Below are 19,169 nucleotides of genomic sequence, written 5' to 3' on the forward strand. Positions count from 1 at the left end.
AAATGAGATCTTTTAAGTTGTTTATTTTAGTTTCCTTAGCTATTTTCGTTTTAATGAGTAGCTCTAGGTAAGTGAATGCTGAACTTGTAACCATAACATAGTTTAGTGATATAGCTGATAAAGTAAGAAGCAATCCTAATTCTTTATCTGCGATTATGGTAACTCGTTTAAATTAATGTGAAAGATGCAATGTCGGTGTTAAAGTTTTCAAAGAATATGCTGCTTTAGTTGATGGAGTTGTTCTTACTTATTTAGTAGATTGTGAAAAAGTCTGGGAAAACTTTGAAGACCAACCAAGAATTCCTGCATGTGACCCTGAAAAGAAAGATTAATTACCTCATATTACTTTCTTCTAACCAGAATCTGATGAATTAGACATCTATAATAAGAAAAATAAAAAACTACCTAAAGATGTGCCCTATTAAGGTATGGTTAGTCCGGATGCTTTAATGCAAAAGTCAAAAGAATTGCTTCCTTCTTTTATTAAGACTATTTCTAATCCCAAGGACATTGACAACTATTTAAACTTTAAAGAAATCCCATTAAAGTTAGTTCTTTTCACAGATGAGGAATAACCACCTCTATTTTTACGTGCCTTAAGTGGACAATATCGTGGCTAAGTTGATGTAAGATTAAAATTCTATTTAAACTTAATTAAAATTTCATAATTGACTATTTTTTTTTTAGATCAGAACAAGCCATATTTTATTTAAATATTTTTAATTTTAAAAACGAATAAATCTAATTAATACTTTAAAATAAATAGTTTGGTTTAGCTGATGTTGACAATAGAAAGCTTAAAAAAAGATATAATGTTTCAAATTTCCCACTTCTTATAGCATTAAAATTATCAGGCACTGATTATGAAAGGGCCGATTTCAGTGGTGAATTTACTGTCCCAGCTGTTGCTTCTTTCATTTAAGAATAACTTAAATCTATGCAAGTTGACAAACAAAACACCAAATAAAATTAAGGAACATACTTTGATATTCCCGAAAATGTAGATGTCCAAGAGTTAAAACCAGGCTAAATTCTTGCAGCATTGAAGAAATATAAAGAAAATTTCGTAGCCTTCCATCTTTAGAAAGGAAAATCTTCTGAAACTGCTTAGATTTTTGACTAGCTTAAATAAGATTTCGGGTAATTATTTAAATTTTTTTAAAAAGTTATTTTAAAAAAATATCAGAAAAGGCAATAAATTTTTTTATTTTTTAATTTAAGAGATGGAATTATTTAAACTTTGTTTAGAGTTATCTTATTTAAAGAAATCTATTTTTAAAATAAGGCTCATACTTTCATATTGAATAAAATTTTAATTTTACATTTTAAGATCTAAAGATTTAATAAGAATAAATAATCAAAATAAAAATGTTTATTTTATTTTAAAAATAATAAATTTATATTAATATAAAAATAGCAACATGTTTAAGTATTACTAAGTTCAATGTAATGCTGAATGCAATGAAATTTTTGGTAGTAGCTTATCAACCTATCCAGCTGTGATAATTTACCCATTAAGTGGAACTAGAAATTAACAATAATTTGTTAAAGTTAACAAATATGATGACAAAAATGATTTATCTTCAGAAATTCTAAACTCCGTTTTATACAGCAATTTAGTTGAAAGTGAAGTGGAAAATGATTAAGATGCAAGAAAGAAAATAAGAGAAGGGCTTGATGGTAAAAAGTATTCTGTAATTTTAGCTCATGATAAATATGACCACTATCAAAAATTGATCTTCTTTATAGTAACATAGCAATAGCGTTTCCGTAAATACTTGAATTTCGTTCGTTATGTTAATCCAACTTAAAGTGAAATTAAAAATTGGAGCTTAAATGGTGTTCCTGGAATCGTAGCTGTTTTAGAACTAAATGACTTTTAAAACACTTTTAGAAGATCTCCTTATGAATAAAAGGACTTCTAGTTTAAATCTGTAGTTGATTATTTAAACTAAATTGCCATTTAAAAGCAAGATGAAGTAGTTGACCAAATAAAGGTTGAAGAAATTAAAAAATAAGAAGAACTTGAGGAGAAATGTCTTCTAAATACTGAGAAGCCTTGCTTAATTGCTCTTTTCGATATGTCAAAGGAAGGTAAATTTAAGTTAGACTTAGAGAAGATTAACAAGATTAAGAAGCTTTATGCAGATAGAGATATTGGTTATTTCTATATTGATGCTAAATGCCACAGAGAGCTTTTATAATACTTTAAAATTCATGATACAAATCTTAACAGCTTAGTTTACTTAGACTAAAAGAAAACTAAGTAATTTTTATTTATTTTAATCTAGTAAAAATTTAAATTAATTTAAAATTTTATATTAATTATAGGTATAGATTACTTAAGGAAGCTTTTGAACTTGAAAATCTTATCAGCTTTATGGATGACTTATAAGGCAAGAAACCTAAAGGATTAGTAGCCTTACCAGGTTCAATAGATTTGGATGAAAGAGATTGTGATGCCTTTAATGCAAGTGAAAAACAAAGATTAGAATAAGAAAGACTTCAAAAGAGCAAAAGCAAATATAAAAAAGATGAGCTTTGAAAAAAATTTTAAATTAAATATTTTAATTTGTATTTGTATTTATTTTAAACTCTTTTTTTATAGAAATAACTAATTTTGTTTGTATTTTTCAATATAAAGCTCCTTAACAATAATTAAAATTTGTATTAATGCAAATAAAATATCTATACTTCTTTAATCTCTCAATAATATTTAAATATTTTCTAATCTCAATTTATTTCTCAATTAATTATTTTCTCATCTATATAATTATCCCCATAAAAAATAAGTCAATTAACAAATTTAATAAAAATCCCTTTTTAAATTATTAATCATTATCAATAATGTTAAATAAAATCTATCTTTTGAAAAAAATCAGTATCATGCTCTCCTTCTATTCTACGAAGATTAAAATAGCCTGATCAGGTTTGTAAAAGTTAATTAAATCCAGGAGATGCTATTTAATAAGTATTTCTAATCAATAAGATGACAACAGTGAAGGTAGTGAAAGTGCAAATTATATTTCGAATTTATTATTTAGCAAAGTTATTAATTTTATATTGTAATTTTTTTAACTATGCACTTAAATTATTTTAGTTAAAATGGAGATATTATCCAATTATTATATATATAATATAGATGTTAAAATTCTAAATTTAATAATATTAATGAATATATGCATGTAAATTTAATTTAAAACTGATTTTTTAATAGCAATAGTTTTATAAAAATTTATACTAAATCATTGTTAACAATAGATTTTATAATATTTAAAAATTTTTTATTTTAAATTATAAACTTATTAAATTAAATATAATAAAGAGTTATAATGAAATTTGCTTTAATTTAAAAAATTTAAGATTGAAATAATTGATATTATAAAATATACGAATGATTTTGAAAGTGCTTTACAATTATTTTTAAAAATAATAAATTTATTGTGATTACAAATTGAAAAAGATGATTAATTTGAAGTTTTTTTTTATATATTTATTTTCATATTTTTTTCTTAGTCTATTAATTGTTGTGAATCACTTAAGTTTTTAGGTGAGATTTGTGGGTAAAAATAAATGAACGGGCATCATTATTATTCATTCTATTTAAAAAATTTTAGTTGCTATTTTAATTATTTATTATGCTAGACTAATTTTGATATTTTAGTTGCTTTGATAAAGTTGGTTCTATTACCATTTCATTCAATTATTCTGCTTCTGCCTTAAAAAGCTAGCCTTAGCTAAAATTACACGATAGAGATTAGCTATTTACTTTTTTTAATCTGTACATTGACGGAGTTATATTTACTATTTAATATTTTTCTTTTGACTTTTTTGCATTATAAATAGGAGAAGGTATCTTTTTTCCAAGAGTTTAATCAGAATTAGAATTGAAAAGTGAAATTGTTGCTTATTTAGTATTAAGCTACTATGTGAAATCTTATTATTTTTTTTATGTTTAAGCATTAGGTGTTGTTTTTGGAAAGACTTCTTCTTTTATAGAATCTTTAACAACATTTTACTATGGTAACTCTATATTAAGATTTTACTAATTAACTTCCTCTAGCATATGCAAGGATTTATTTTTGAAAAGTTTACCAAATGAATAATTGTACATATCAAAATCACTAGTGATTGACAGCAAAGTAGGTTCTGTTTTTTCTTCTTAGATTTTATTGTGATTTTCGTCTTAGCTAGATTAATTTGACTCTTCATTAAGTTCTTTAATATAAGTTCCCAGACTTTTATTACTTCCACTACTACCAGCTAAGCTACTACTTTCATTCTTAACTTCTGGTGTATTTCCTAAGCAATCAGTATTTATCTTGAATTATGGTGGACTGTATTCTTGATTAGAACTTTGAGTGTTGGACTATTTCTACAAGGCATTTACTTTATCTTTTAGCTAGAGAATAAAATCGTCTTTAGTTTTGTTCATGTTTATCAAGCAAACAGTTTCTTTTTTGAGCTTATCGATTTTTTATTTTTAGGCCTCATTTTAGCTTTATAAGTTCTACTATTTAATTTTTTCTTATTTTAGACGGAAGTCTCCTAAACTATAAAATATTGATCCAAATATTAGAGAGGCTTATAATTTTTAGTTAAGTTCTTAGTTAATTTCATTATATACTTAATTAACTTTTCTTTCATATATGAGCTGCTTTTCAAGCTCGTTTGTTAAAGAGCCAATTTACTACATATATTAAGCATTATATTTAGCTGTAATTTGTTATTCATATTCAGTATAACGCTTTTAGTAAATTTCTAAGCATTTAGTCTTAGTGAGTTGCATAAATTCCAGCATTTATCTCTAGTCAGATTCATTTTTTAAGTTTTAAAACAAGATTTCATAGCATTTTTCATAGACACCTTCAATTACGTTATTATTGATCTCCATTTGTTAATCAAGCTTTGAGAAGTTTTGCTTATGATAAGTATGGTAAATAAAGCAATAAAAGTATTGAATATTTGATTTGGATGTGTTACTTATCTAGTTTTTTGTTTGCTTAATTAGAATTATTTTTATTATAAATTATTTATATTTTGATTAAGAGTTGATTACTCTTTTTTAAATTGTATGGTATCTAATTATAATTTTATAATAAATCTTTAAGCAACACTCCAAAATATATCAATAATTAGAAGATACCAAAGACAAGATACGGTATCTTAAATTCAAAAAAAATTGGAAACCAGCCAGAAATTTAATAATATCTAAAATTAAAAATATATTTTTTATTTTATATTTCTTATTACTAACAAGATTATTAATTAAATATTGATATTTCAATCTATAATAACTATTACTTAATTAATATCCAACTCAATATTAATAAGCAAACTTATTTGTTTTATTGAATATTTTGATATTTAGTAAATAGACAAACAGTCTTAATACTTTTTTTACTAATAATTTGCGAAAGAATAAACAATTAATAAATTACAAGCTAAAACCTACTTATAATCAAATTTTGAAGGATATAATTTAGCAAGAGAAATGGACATAAATATGAATATTTAAATGGAAGATGAAAAGGTTTCTGTTCTTACCTTGATTGATAACAACAAACAACAAATTTACAAAACACTTGATAAAATGGAAAGTCTATTAAAAATTCAAGAAGATATGTGCTAAAAGCAAGAAGAAACTATTTTAAGAAATTTAAAATAAGATTAATATGAATAACTTGACTAACAAGCACCTACTTTAGAACAATGTTAATCATCTTCTGTGCAACTTTTAGAAAATATATATTATCTCATTACAAAAATAGATAAAAATTTCGATCAAATTTTAAATAATCTTCCTAAAAATTCTTCATAGAATATATTCAAAAAGAATAATGAATTAGATTTGATTGTAAATAAACTTCTTCTTGATGCTTTTAATGAAAATCTAGAATCATGTGGTTAAGTGATAGAAGATTCCAAATATTTATAAAATTATTAGATAGGCAAGTGAAATTTTAATTATAAAAAAGTAAAGATTACATCTATAAAATATATATGAATATTTGTTAGTAAACTTATGAAGATAGCAAATAATTTAAATAGTATTTATTTTTAAAGCAATTATTATTTAAAAAAAATACACTTTTTGTAATTAATATAAATAATGAGTAGAATTTTAAAATGGTTTATAATATATTAATTATTTTTTAATCATTTATTTATTTATGTACAACTTTTAAGAATTTATAGATCAAAATAAATTATTTTTCTAATTATTGAAAATAATATATACAATTTTAAATTAAAAGAGCATCTTGTTTATAATTGACTAAAAGATTTTAAATGGAAGTTTTTATGCAGCTAGTAAGCAGTGAGAGAGACATATACTGATAGATGGGTGGATATTGATTGATTGAGAGGTTGGGAGGAGGATTTAGAATTTCAAATATTTTAACTACTTTACCTTTTTGTTTCAATTTGAATTTGGCAAAATTTTATATTCTATTAACATTTATTTTTATGCTTAATGAATAGTTCTTCCAGGAGTTAAAGTAGTCATTTAAGCATCTAAATCCGCTAGTATACTCTATTTTTATTTTCATTTTATATTCTAGTTTATTTTTTAATTAAAATTTTTACATCTGATTTCATGCAGAGTCTTATATATTTAAGAATTTCTTATGGCTATAAATTTATTCCATGGAGTGTTAATGATAAATTTCCTTTTGAATTTGCGTTCAACTTTTAAGTCTACAGACATTGTATTAATATAAAATATATTTAAATTATTATTTACCTTCCACAAGAGAGTTTTATTTTAATATGAAGAGGCAAAAGGGTTATGCTACATATCACTGAATATCAATCTATCATCTAAAACAATGTAAAACTGCACATCAAATAAAGAACTATTCCACTTTTAATTTACCTTTTTGATTATATAAAATATATATTTGGTATTGTAAAAGTAAATTAATATATGTTACCATGTATTAAAATCTAAAGTTTATTGATTATGCTTATTTAGTTTCATATTAATATAAAAAAAATAAAGGTATTTGTTATGCTTTTAAAATTAACTAGCTATTCATAAGAAGATCGATCACTGGTTTTGGTTAGCTCAAGGAAGATTTGTCAACTTTTATTCTTTAAAAAACATGATTTAATTCTCTTATTTAAATTACTTAATTATTAAATTACTAATATGCAGTATTTTCTTTATTCGTCCTGTATGGAAAGGTGTTTGGAGTACCTCTGTGCTTTGTTATTTAAGGATCCCAATTTTTACCTTTTAATTCTATCAAAACAACATCGTCTTTGAAATCTCCCTAAACAGTTATTTATCCATTAAGCTAAAATCCTTATGGAAAGTTATTATCTTTTTATATTATTTGAAGCTTTTCCTATTTTAAAAAGAATATTTATTTATTTTTTAACTTTTTTAACAAAGAAAAAACATTTATTTTTATTTTAAATTACTTGGATTTTTAAGCTGACATCATTCTTTTGCAAATTGCTTTATTATTAATTCGGTTGTAATGGAGGTTTAGGAGTTATGTTTGGCTGAGCTGCATTATTATTATTTGCAGGTAATGACATTCTTTGTTAGTTTTGAGCTACATTTTAATTCAAAGTGTTCTAGGGAAGAGGATTTTACTATGTTACTTTGTTTCCAAAAATACTACTATATCTATTTGGTTATGCTTATAAATTAGGTAAAGGAGTGGTGTTGATTTAGCCGTTATTGATACCATTTTAATTTATTGGTTTATTAATTAAATTATTGTTATTATTATTATTTTAATAAATTTAGTTATTTGTATTAATTTTGGGTGCAGCCTAAGATGTAGTAGGAGTTTCATCTTCATCTTCACTATCTAATAAGTCAAGTACATTAGATTCTTATTTTTATATTGGAATTTACACAGGTCTATGTGTAATGTTTTACTATATTTATGGTTATGGGTTATATATTTATTGCTGTTATGATTTTGAAGATGTTGAAAAAAAATCCATATCCAAAAGGTCAACAGTTGCTACACTTGTTGGAGTTTAACTTATATTACCATTTTATATAGTTTCTTTTTAATAATGCATGTATTGAGTAGTAACTGAATTGTTTTTACGATGGTAACCTCCTTGAATATCATGAGAAGAAATAGAATCTAATTTTATTTAATGCTTTGGTATCATTGAAACTTGTTAATAATTAGTTAAAGGTCTTTTTGGCTGAGTTGCTACTTTTGTAGTGAGCTTAAATGCATATCTATAAAATAAATTTCTTTATTGTTCTATTATTTTTTTATATTTAGATTATACAGAAGTTTAATTAGCATTATCAGTAGCAGCAGTAACATTAATTGATATCTCTTTGGACTACTGAACTATTAAGTTGACTTTTTAAATATTTTACTAAACTTAAGTCCAATATCTCAATGGAATATTTGCTATTGATTTCATTTCTTTATTCTCTTTAGAGTTATCCATATCTAAAAAGGAATTAAAAACTTCAAAATCTGCCTATTATTTAGAATAAATCTAATGCATCTTTTCTCCTTATTATAACTTAAATTAGAACACTTTACTCAAATTAAGTTCCCTCGTATACAAAAAATCTTCTAACATTTAATTGATCTATAAAATTATTTTTTTTAAAATTAATGAAATTATAACAAGCTTTTCCTAATTAATAAATTGATAATAACATTTTATTTTTTAAAGCCATTATTTTATTATTATTGCTTTGTTGCTGGCAATTTCTTATTTATTTATTTATAAATTGGAACCTATCTTTAAAGGTTTGTATAGTTTTAGTGTGTTTGTTTATTTGTTAAAAGTAGATTTTAAATATTACCAAAATATATTTTTTATTTAAGTCTTCCATTTTCGAATTAGATTTAAAATAGCTGCTCAGCTTTTTAGCTCCTTCAAAGCCTATTTGTGTTTACGATGTTGGAACTAGAACTAGAATTATTAACTATTTTAATAAAGTTATAAATCTTAAAAAAACAATTTCAAAAAAATATTATTTTTTTATTTTAGCAGAAAAGAAGTATAATCTACCTCTTGAATGATGTAGCATATGCAGATAATTGAGCTATCTATAATTATTGTCTTATCAACTTTTTTCTCCTATTCTATACATAAAAATATTTTTGAGAATGGTAAATTAAGCTATAATAAATATTTAATTTTCATTGCAAAAAAAATAATACTGGAAACACTTAAAATATACTCATAAATAGAATTAGAGTATCTAACTCCTTATTCATGAGAAAAGTTATTAGAAGTAACCATAAACAATATTTATCCTTTTTTGTTTTGAATTGTAATTGATAATATCTTCATAACTAATAGATTCTTCCTACTTTGTTAAAATAACAATTAAGCTTTCTTATTTATGATTGATTGCTTGGTTGAGTAATTTATTTATTTTATGATTTAGATTCTATATATCTATGAATATATGTATCTATATATCTATCAATTTATTATTAATTACAAATTTCTTTTAATTTTTTTACAAATCAAAAATTAAATAATAGCTATTAATTTCTGTTTATATTAAAAATTATCAATCTAACTTATATTTATTAGCATTTTTTATCAATATTTTTATATTTTTAATTTAATGAAAAGATAAAATACAATAGATTAATCCAAAAAAAAATTTTATATAATTTCTAAAAAGTATTTTATAACTTTTAACATATTTATCTTAGCTTTTTAAGTAGTTTCATTTAATGTTATTAGCTAATTGTTCCTAACATTTATTAATATTTTGATATTATTTTTTAATTAAATTATTGATTTTAATAATAAGACTAAAAGAAAATTTATAGGTTATGTTAATGAATAGCTATATTGAATTTTTTATCTCTTTATAAATACAATAAATAAATTCAAAATAAACATCAATTTTTTGAATTAAATACCTAATAAAATACAGAATTATTAAAATATAGAGCTACTCATTCAAAATATAAAGAAACTAGTCACTTTTAAGCTATTTATATGCAGTACTCACTTTTATTCAATAGATGGGTAAGCGTTCTTGTATATTTGTATGTATATTGTTAATAATAACTAAATAAATTGCTGATGCTTGATGCATAGATAGAGTGTTTAAGGATATTTAATAAAATATAAATGAATATCATATATGTAGTTGAAAGAGCAAACCAAAGACTGCCTTTATAAATAATGATGCTTAAGGGAAAAATATACTTAAGATAAATTGGAATATTAATATTTTCAATTAAAAGAAAGATTAAGAAAGAAAAAAAATTAATTTCTAAAGGAAAGAATTAATATTAGGAAAGAAAAAATGGAAGATAACTACGCTGCCGACGTTTAAAGATAATTCAATCGTACTGCATTTGATTCATTATATAAAATATGCTATAACAGTTTAGTTTAAAAAAATGGATCTACCATTGATTTCTAAAAGCAAATCGACTGCCACCAAAGATTAATTCAAGTATTCGCTAAGATTGCTCCTATTGTTGTTAAGGTTGAACAAGATGCTGCTTCTTCTGGTGGAGCTGCTGCTGGTGGTGAAGACGAAGAATGATCAGCATAAATAAATTAATTATGGCATCCTTAATTACTAATCTAGTTTAGAAATTAAGAGCATAAAGCGTTAAGGGTTTTGGTTATGATTGAATTTGATTAATTATTGGTCATCACAAAATCTAATTAGACAAACGCCAAAAATTAACTTAAATGCATATTTTCTTCTTCTGTTCTCATTTGTGTAATTAGCAGAATCTGTCAAATATGTATTAATTACTCACTTTAGCTAGCATTATGTGCAATTTTTTGTCATTTATATGCATATTTTATTTTCTTCAAATTTTATTTGTTTATTATTCATATCTTAGTCTCCTTTCTATTGATTGCCAAATAAAATAAACAGGTAATCAATCTCTATATCTATCTATTGATTCCTAAGCAAAGTATTAATTAGTCATATCAAATATCTATCAATCTCGATCTTTAAATATCTTTAAATCTGCAAAAATAAATATAGGCACTCTTTAAAATAAAAATGGAATTATAAAACGTAATAGAATTTTTTAGATACTTATGATAGCGTTATTTTAGTAAATTGAGAATAATTTATTTATAGAAAATACTACAAAGCCTAATAAAATAGACTATTACAGACTTTATCTTTTTTGTATTTATCTATAAAAGCTTAGGATTTGAGTGATTCTTTTTAAATTTAAATCAATAAATTTTTCCAGTTTATTTTTAAAAAAGCATTATTTATTTAATTGATTTAAATAAAATAAAAATAAATTTTATTTATTTTAAAGATTTTCTAAGTATATTAGATGATACTGTATTTATTTTTAATCTAAAATTTTATAAAATCAATTTTTAAAATAATAAAAATATTTTTGGATTGGAATAAATGAACAAAAAAACATGCTATGTTGAGGGATTTTTATTTTTTTACAAAAATTCACAAATGAAACAATATTGAATTTAAATATTTTTAAACAATTTTTGGTCAAAAAATCATTTTAAAATATGGAAAGAATTTTTATCTTTTGCCAAAAGAAGTGAATTTCAAATAAAGATTAAGATTAATTAATTTATAAATATTAATATAGTGTGAATAGAAAATAAGTAGAATATAAACAAATCATTTAAAATATGTAAAAGTGGAAATTATACAACCTATTTATTTTTTAATCTATTGATTGATTGATATAGTATTGTAGTTTATTTAATTGTTTGTGGCTTTTTGTTTGTTTGTTTTTCTCAAAATGAGATTTTAGTATTAATTAATGTTTTGATTATTAAAATCGAAGAAGTTTATTTGCTTTTTTTCAATCAAATAAATAGCTGGGTTTAGATTTTGGAATTTCATTTCTTCTCAATTGTTGTTATTATAAGGCTTTTAATGGGTTTTTTATCTAATTTATATTATTTTCTTGAGAAAACAGTTATTTTTTTGTTTACTCAAAGTTAGTTGATGTGTCTTGCATTGGTATGTGATTAGATTTTTCAAGAGATTAATTAAATCTTGAAGTGAATGGAGTTTTAGATCTAAAATAGAATCCTCTTTCTTCCTCTTTTTGAATCATACTCTTTAGGTTATTTTATCCTTTTCTATCGCTTCTACAAATATTTGAATTTCCTTGATTTTAACTTAGGTTATTAGAACTGTATTAGCTGCATTAGGAAGTTTATCTATAGCTATTTGTTATGTTTTAATATAAGCCAGTACCTAGATTTGAGTATGCTTTGATATTGCTATCATATTATTCTAAATTATTATTTGAAGTTAAATTGTTACTAGCTTATGAAGTATTTTAGTTATTGAGGTTTTGGCTTGTATTAATTATACCTTTGTACTTTTGGAAATCTTGCTATAATAAATCAGTGCTTTTACCTAAGTTGTAATTGCTTGTTGGACTCTTTTCCAGAGCACCAAATAATATTTTTTCCTCACCGTAGCCATTTTTTCTTGTCTAGAAAGAGGAGTTTTCTTTATTTTAGTGAATAAAATTCAAGAATCCTGGAGATTTAGTTGAGCAATTCAAACATAAGCTTTAGTTTACACAACCTTTTAAATTTAAAATAAAATAATTTAAAAAAATTGAATATAAATAGAAATTATTACTTGACTAATTGAGCATTTAAGAAATATTAACTGAGGTAGTAAGTTAAGAATTTTTAATTAAATTGGGATTTTGTACTTTATTCTAATTATGGTTGCAAGTAGTAGCATCATTACTATTTTATTAGTTATTTAATACACTATTGTAGTTACTTGAATAAATTGAATTGAATTTATTTTGAAGGTTTAAATCTGTGCCAAGCTTATTTGTTAATGTGTTTGATCTAGCATTTGAATTTGTTTCATTAAATATTTGAGAATTCTTATCAAAATTATTCGAAATATTTACTTTTATTTTAGGACTATTAGCTAAGTTTGAATTATTAAGATTATTATTGCTTTAGTTATACATGTTTTTGTTGTTATTTTAAATTTAAAATTAATTGTTATTAGAAAATTCTGTATATAAATTTTAAGATAATTAATCACTATTTTTAGTATCTTATTATGGTTGTTGCTATAAATCTATTTTTTCTTTGGCCTTCAATAGTTTATCTACTAAATATTTTATTTCTTACTTTAATGCTACTTCGTTCTCTTCTTTTTTTTTCTTTTCTGCTGATGTCTGAGATAAAAGTTCATTTAGCCTATCTATTTCTTTACATTAATTTTGATTTTATTCTATCGCCTAGCTGTGACTATCTGAAATTCTTAAAATTTCTTACTCTAAAGTATTAATTTATTACTTTAATTACTCATTTTCATAATTTTTCTCACCTAGCTATCTGCTTAAATCTTCAACTTAAAGCTATAAATCTTATATTTCAAATTGATTATGATCATCTTCAAGGCTCTGATGATGCTAAGAAACTTGCTAAAGTTAAGCATTACTACTGTTAACATGGCGTGAAGGTACAGATAGATTCTAACGCTATTGAGAGAATAAATGCTTAACTCCAACACGGCAACCTTCACAGAGATTTCTGGATTATACAGACTAAGGCATAGATATTTAGCTATTAGTTGGATTATTTGGATTATAAAAAATATTATTTGAATAAATATTTTGATTATTCATTGAATTAGCTGATGAAGAATGAACTAGAGCTGAATTTGCAATTATTCCTTGCTAAGGTTTTTCATTAGCCTAATTCTGTATATTTACAATATCTTCATCTGTATAGTTATTTTATGTGTTTTAGGTGTACATCATAACATCTTAATTAGTTGTTAGCATTAATCCACCACCACTTAAGTTAGTCCTATTTGTTTAGTTATTAACTAAACCTAAATTACTGTTACTGCTTGAAATTGATTTATAAATTCCATTGTTTAGATTATTATTTTGATTTACTGGAATATTTTGTTAGAATAAATTGTTATTCGAATTTTATTTATATATGAGTGGTTAGAATTACTATTGTTACAGCTATTGCATTTATAGAAGGTGCTGTTATTTAGCTTCAGGTGAATTCATATTCTTACTTTATCCTCTTTGAATAATCTAACCTGCAAGAGGATTGTTACCTCCTTGGAGTCTTTGTTAGGCTCTATTTGGAGCTGCCCTTTTAGGAATTTCATCTGTATTAATTTTAGGATTGCTATCTTGTTGAATAAATATTTCTGAGTTATTTTAAGCAATTTACTAATTACTTTAAATAATCTATTGGAAATCGCATTCAGATACGGATTTCAGATGTTAATTATAAGACTATTAATGTGAGCTTAACCCTCCTTAGGAAATTTAATGGTTAGGGTTACCCAATCCTAATCCATCCATATTCTAAACAGAAGAATGAATAGGATTTGTATTATTATTTAGAACGCTTGCAGAAAATAAATTATTATTTTACTATCTGAGCTAGAATTAAGATATGCTTAAATCATGATCTGTTACAAACTTTTATTAAATTATAATATTAAGTTATTTTACTTGATTTAAAAAAAATACGTTAGATTATTCATGATGAGCCACAGAAGTTGTATTCTCTTGCATATTTTTTATAATATTCTCTTTTCTAACATTACCTAGTTTTTCTTCTTCTATGATGTGATTTTTTTCAATAAGCTAATCTTTGAGTTTTATCTCAACCTACTCTAATTTTTTGATTTACTCTCTATTTAGAATATTAGATTATTAAACAGCGCGAAATATAATATAAATTTTACGTTAATTGCTTATTTTTTTATTTGAGTTTTTTATTCTATTCATTAAGTTAGTTTATTTATTCTGTGTCTTACTTTGATTTTTCAAGTTTTTCTTTCATGAGCTTTATATTTTAATCATTTGTTTTACTTTTAGTTTTGAAGCTCTTAAATTTCTCTTGTAATTCCTACATTTTTAACTCATTTTCTTACTTTTCTTTTTATGCTTATTATTACTTTTTATATTATTAATTAATTAATTAATTATTAAAAAAAGTTAGTTCAAAAATAAGTAGTATTTTTTATTATTTACTTCGAAAAGATGTTGATTTCTCAATGTTTATATTTGTAATTAAAGCTGTTGTATTTCTGTTTAATGAGCAATCTACAATTCCTCAAAATAAGTTTACGTGAGCATCTGCTCTGAACTAAGGTTTTCTTTGTTTTTAATGATCTTGCTTTCATACACTTATTTTTCCTGAAATTTGAAAAAAATTTATAAATAATTAATTATTCAATTTAAAATTTAACTACTTTTTCATAAAGTTCTTTAATTTACTGAATTCTCTCCTCATTCAATGCATTATTATTAAGCATCTCTTTCTCATTTTCTTACTTAATGCGATTGAATTCATTTTACAAATCGTTTATTTTCTGTTAAGCTTCCTATTCAGCAATATCCTTAATTGTCCTAAATAAGTAAAAGTTTATTTTTTTTCTACTTTTTTGAAATCGAAATTACCTTTTTTCTTCTTCAAGCTTTTTTATTATGCCTTGTAGATTTTAATTTTAAATGTTAAGGTCTTTAATTTCACTTGTCATCTTTAACATATTCTTCTCACTCTCATGAATCTCTTTTTACAGCTCCAATTACTTTTCATGGATTTAATCTTTCAATTCTCTGTTCTATAAATTAAAATTAATTGATTACATATCAAAGAGAATATATTAAGTAAATCTCTGAAGTAATTTTCATATTTTTTCACACGAAATAAATAATCCTTTTTCATATAGCAATTAATATATTTATTACTTCTGCTTCTAGTTTAGTGATAAGATCTTATTTTTTTATCTTACTCTATTCATTATCCTGACTGATTCCTTCAAACATACCTTTTAAATCTTTGAGTGACTTATTCTGTTATATTTAAAGTTGTGTTCAATTTAATCAAATATTCCATTTTTAATTTATTGTTGATTACTGTAAATTTACTACTGTCATTTGTTAAACCTTATAAAGTCTCCATAAAAGTCTCATTCATTTTCCTAAAATTTTCTTCTCTTGCCTTAGATTCTTTAATTTACATATCCTATAGCTCTATCTACTGTTAAAGAATAGCTTTTTCTTTATTCCATCCATTTTCCTTACTTTTTAGCTATTTTGAATATGAAATCAAGTTTAGATTTAATGTTATCACTTTATGAGTTAAATATAATTTTAAAAATTGAAGTACCTAAACTCTTAAAGCAGAGACTTCTGATTCTAAATCATGTATTTGATTTTTTAGCTATTCAATGCTTTCTTCTTCGTAGTTAGCTATCATAAATAATGCTTGTTGTTAGCTGCTGAGCAATCTTAATCAACGTATCTTACTTAATATAGTCTTTATAATAAAATATAAGCGGAATTTAAAAAGAGATATTTAAGTGTTATTAATTAATTAATTATACACAATTATTATTAATATTGATTGAAGTGTTAAAATCTTTGATAGTTTTTAATTTTAATATTTTTCAAATATTGTATGTAATTATGTATATTTTTATTAACTTTCAAAACAGCTTTCTTAATCAATCGATTAACAAATAAATCCTCATAAAATTTAAAATACAAGCTGCATGCATTATCTGTTTAATTTGAAATTATATGAATGAGTTTCTAATTTTTAAATTTAACATGATTTCAATCAATATAAAAAATACTCTTAAATTAAACACAAAATTTCATTTAATTTAAAAATCATTAATTATCAAATACCTGTAATTAAAATAATTAATTACAATTGATCTATTTTTTAAGCAAAATAAATATTTGTTTTTTCTTCAAATTACTTTACGAAGTTGGAAAAATTTTAAGATTTTTAAGATAAAGAATTAATGAAATACTGATATAAAATAAAAACAATTAAGTACAGTATTTATTTAATTATATGAAATTATATCTCATATTTTAGGATATGCAACAACAATTTTGCCAATATTTTCATTAGATTCCATAGTAGTATGAGCATCTCTCCACTTTATATTTATGTATAAAATTAAAATTAAATTATATTTTTTTTTCTTGTATTTAAATTACTCCTTTTAATCCTTCTTCATCCCAAGTAATATTGATAACCCTATCAATGATTGGCTTAAGCTAACCAGAGCAAAAACCTTCTATAGTATCTTTTTTGAAATTAGAAATTAAATCTGACTTGTATTCGTCTGACCTTGTCCTATAAGAATTTACATAAATATTAAAATACAATATATCTGATTTTAGTTACTTTAATAAGGTTGTTATGAGGGATGCTCTTCTTCTCATCAAGCTACCTAAATCAAACTTTTCAATATTTGTTCCACCTAAACTTCCATATAATATCCATTTACCATCAACTCCAATAATTTTATCAGTCTTAAATTTAATATTAATAATATTTATAACAAGAGTTAATTGATTTGATATTTTACCAATTTAAAGTTTTAAGCTCCAACACAATCTAATACTAAATTAACACCCTTCCCATTTGTGAATTTAAGTATTTCTTCATCTTAATTTTCACATGTTTTGTAATTAATACACAATTCAGCTCCTAATCTATTAAAATAAAATTTTATTTATTCTTAATTCAAAATCACTAACAAATAAAGTTACTCTTTGCATATTTTAAGTTTATCTTCTGAAGAGCTGCTTGCAATAGCATGAGCTCCAAAATATTTTGCTAATTGAATGGCTGCAGTACCAACTCCACTAGCAGCTTGATTAATTAGTTTTAATTATAATTTAATTAATAAAGATTTAAGATAAATAAATTTTACCTGCATATATCATAACATAATCATTTTTTTAAACTTATCCAATATATTTAATCAATTAGTAAGCAGTAATCCAAGCTTCAGGGATAGCGGCACCCTATAAAAATTTTAATTTATTTATTTATTTGCAATAAAAGTTAATTACTTATTCAAGTGTTAATCCTTTTGGTAATTCAAAAACGTGATTTTTGTGAATTGCTGCATACCTAATAAACAAACAAAAAAGTTTAAAAATATTAATAAGAAAGATTAAAGTTTACTAAGCATAGGTTCCGCCAGAGAATAAACCAATTGCAGGGTAGAGTTCTTTGCTATTTTATATATTAAACAAAGAAATTAAAAATTGTCATTTTCATTAAATTTAATAAATCACCCTAAGTGATCTACAACATATCCTGAAGCTTCTAATCCAATAATTGGACTATGTCCTGGAGAAGGATAAACCTTTCCTTATCTCTGTAATTTAATGCATTTTTAGTATTAAAAATTACTTTTAATTAAAATTTACTTGCAATACTTCTGCTCTGTTAATAGCTGTATATGATATCTTCATAAGTACTTCGTCTTATTTTAATTACTTAGGTAGAATAAATTATGTTTGGTAAAAAGTTCTTCTTCAAAAAATATTTTACTGGTAAAGGGGATTCTTTTATTTTTAAGACATTAACATCTCCAGGTTAATCTTGATAAATGTGCTTCATCCTTAGTTTTGATATATAAATATTTTGTTTACTTATTTAATTTAATCTGATCTTTATTATTTATTATTCAATATCTTTTCAGTAATCTCTTCAATTTATATAAAAATTTATTATTCGTTTTGGAATAATAGAAATTTGCTAGAATAATTCTCAAGAAATGTTACACAGATTAATTGTAATAATAAAAATGTGATAAGAAATCCTAATAATGGTTCTACCTAAGTATTTTCTGATGAAGAAAATGATAAAAATAATTTAAAAATTTCTAGATTCTTTTTCTAAAAATTGCAATAAAATTATTTTAAGAAAGAATTAATTTTATTTCAATTAATCTAATTATTATTCATAAATTAATAATATTTATAAATAATTAGCATATTAAATTTACAGTAAATATTATTTATGAATGAAATATTATATATTTTTAAATAATTCAACTTATTTTTTATAATTAATAAAAGACTTTTCTACCTATATAAATTTATGAATAATGCTTAATTGTTTTTATAACAAAAATTATAATAATATTTATCATTAATTAGATATTAATAAATTTTATATTTAGTTTTTCTTATTAGAGGCCCTTATTAGTGTTAGTCTTTGATTATTTTATTTTTTATAATTAAATAAATTATTTTTTCATACATCTCAACTTATATTTTTTATATTAAAAAAATCTGGATTTATTTTTAAATCTATTTTTTTAATCATTTTATTATATAAAATTGAAATATTTTTAATGTTGTAAATTTTATGATTAATTCATTATATTTATGGATAAA

At 22.8% G+C, this 19,169-nt stretch overlaps 7 protein-coding genes across 7 annotated transcripts; 3 read left to right on the top strand and 4 right to left on the bottom strand. All coding sequences in view use genetic code 6, as the record gives it.

The window, feature by feature from the left end:
• Nucleotides 1-2: 2 nt before the first annotated feature.
• Nucleotides 3-2,545, top strand: TTHERM_00028470 (thioredoxin domain protein, putative; the record flags this gene model as incomplete). The annotated part of the gene is made up of 4 exons (XM_971750.3): nt 3-626; nt 767-1,140; nt 1,418-2,266; nt 2,332-2,545. The coding sequence occupies 4 exons, from the start codon at nt 3-5 to the stop codon at nt 2,543-2,545; spliced, it is 2,061 nt and encodes a 686-aa protein (XP_976843.1).
• A 954-nt stretch (nt 2,546-3,499) lies between these two features.
• TTHERM_00028480 (hypothetical protein) lies at nt 3,500-5,038 on the bottom strand (the record flags this gene model as incomplete). Its single annotated transcript, XM_971751.2, has 1 exon — nt 3,500-5,038. Exon 1 carries the CDS (start codon nt 4,892-4,894, stop codon nt 3,500-3,502), a length of 1,395 nt encoding a protein of 464 aa, XP_976844.2. The 5' UTR covers nt 4,895-5,038.
• Nucleotides 5,039-5,494: 456 nt separating this feature from the next.
• TTHERM_00028490 (hypothetical protein) lies at nt 5,495-5,959 on the top strand (the record flags this gene model as incomplete). The annotated part of the gene is made up of 1 exon (XM_971752.3): nt 5,495-5,959. The coding sequence occupies one exon, from the start codon at nt 5,495-5,497 to the stop codon at nt 5,957-5,959; it is 465 nt and encodes a 154-aa protein (XP_976845.1).
• A 462-nt stretch (nt 5,960-6,421) lies between these two features.
• Nucleotides 6,422-9,399, bottom strand: TTHERM_00028500 (transmembrane protein, putative; the record flags this gene model as incomplete). The annotated part of the gene is made up of 9 exons (XM_971753.2): nt 9,165-9,399; nt 9,013-9,086; nt 8,804-8,926; nt 7,429-8,583; nt 7,150-7,352; nt 6,936-7,095; nt 6,746-6,877; nt 6,589-6,699; nt 6,422-6,535 (listed from the first exon to the last, which is right to left on the bottom strand). Exons 1-9 carry the CDS (start codon nt 9,295-9,297, stop codon nt 6,422-6,424), a joined length of 2,205 nt encoding a protein of 734 aa, XP_976846.2. The 5' UTR covers nt 9,298-9,399.
• An 877-nt stretch (nt 9,400-10,276) lies between these two features.
• TTHERM_00028510 (hypothetical protein) lies at nt 10,277-10,522 on the top strand (the record flags this gene model as incomplete). The annotated part of the gene is made up of 1 exon (XM_971754.1): nt 10,277-10,522. The coding sequence occupies one exon, from the start codon at nt 10,277-10,279 to the stop codon at nt 10,520-10,522; it is 246 nt and encodes an 81-aa protein (XP_976847.1).
• A 1,267-nt stretch (nt 10,523-11,789) lies between these two features.
• On the bottom strand, nt 11,790-16,212 carry TTHERM_00028520 (hypothetical protein; the record flags this gene model as incomplete). The annotated part of the gene is made up of 10 exons (XM_971755.2): nt 11,790-12,529; nt 12,587-14,423; nt 14,475-14,640; nt 14,693-14,904; nt 14,982-15,146; nt 15,203-15,359; nt 15,411-15,574; nt 15,702-15,806; nt 15,871-16,044; nt 16,123-16,212. The coding sequence occupies 10 exons, from the start codon at nt 16,210-16,212 to the stop codon at nt 11,790-11,792; spliced, it is 3,810 nt and encodes a 1,269-aa protein (XP_976848.2).
• Nucleotides 16,213-16,831: 619 nt separating this feature from the next.
• On the bottom strand, nt 16,832-18,387 carry TTHERM_00028530 (zinc-binding dehydrogenase family oxidoreductase; the record flags this gene model as incomplete). Its single annotated transcript, XM_971756.3, has 11 exons — nt 16,832-16,906; nt 16,968-17,106; nt 17,158-17,285; nt 17,342-17,468; nt 17,526-17,628; nt 17,690-17,783; nt 17,832-17,892; nt 17,947-17,997; nt 18,060-18,142; nt 18,195-18,263; nt 18,319-18,387. The coding sequence occupies 11 exons, from the start codon at nt 18,385-18,387 to the stop codon at nt 16,832-16,834; spliced, it is 999 nt and encodes a 332-aa protein (XP_976849.2).
• Nucleotides 18,388-19,169: the final 782 nt, after the last annotated feature.

Source organism: Tetrahymena thermophila (genome assembly GCF_000189635.1).
Source record: "Tetrahymena thermophila SB210 genomic scaffold scf_8254667, whole genome shotgun sequence".
NCBI classification, from domain to species: domain Eukaryota; phylum Ciliophora; class Oligohymenophorea; order Hymenostomatida; family Tetrahymenidae; genus Tetrahymena; species Tetrahymena thermophila.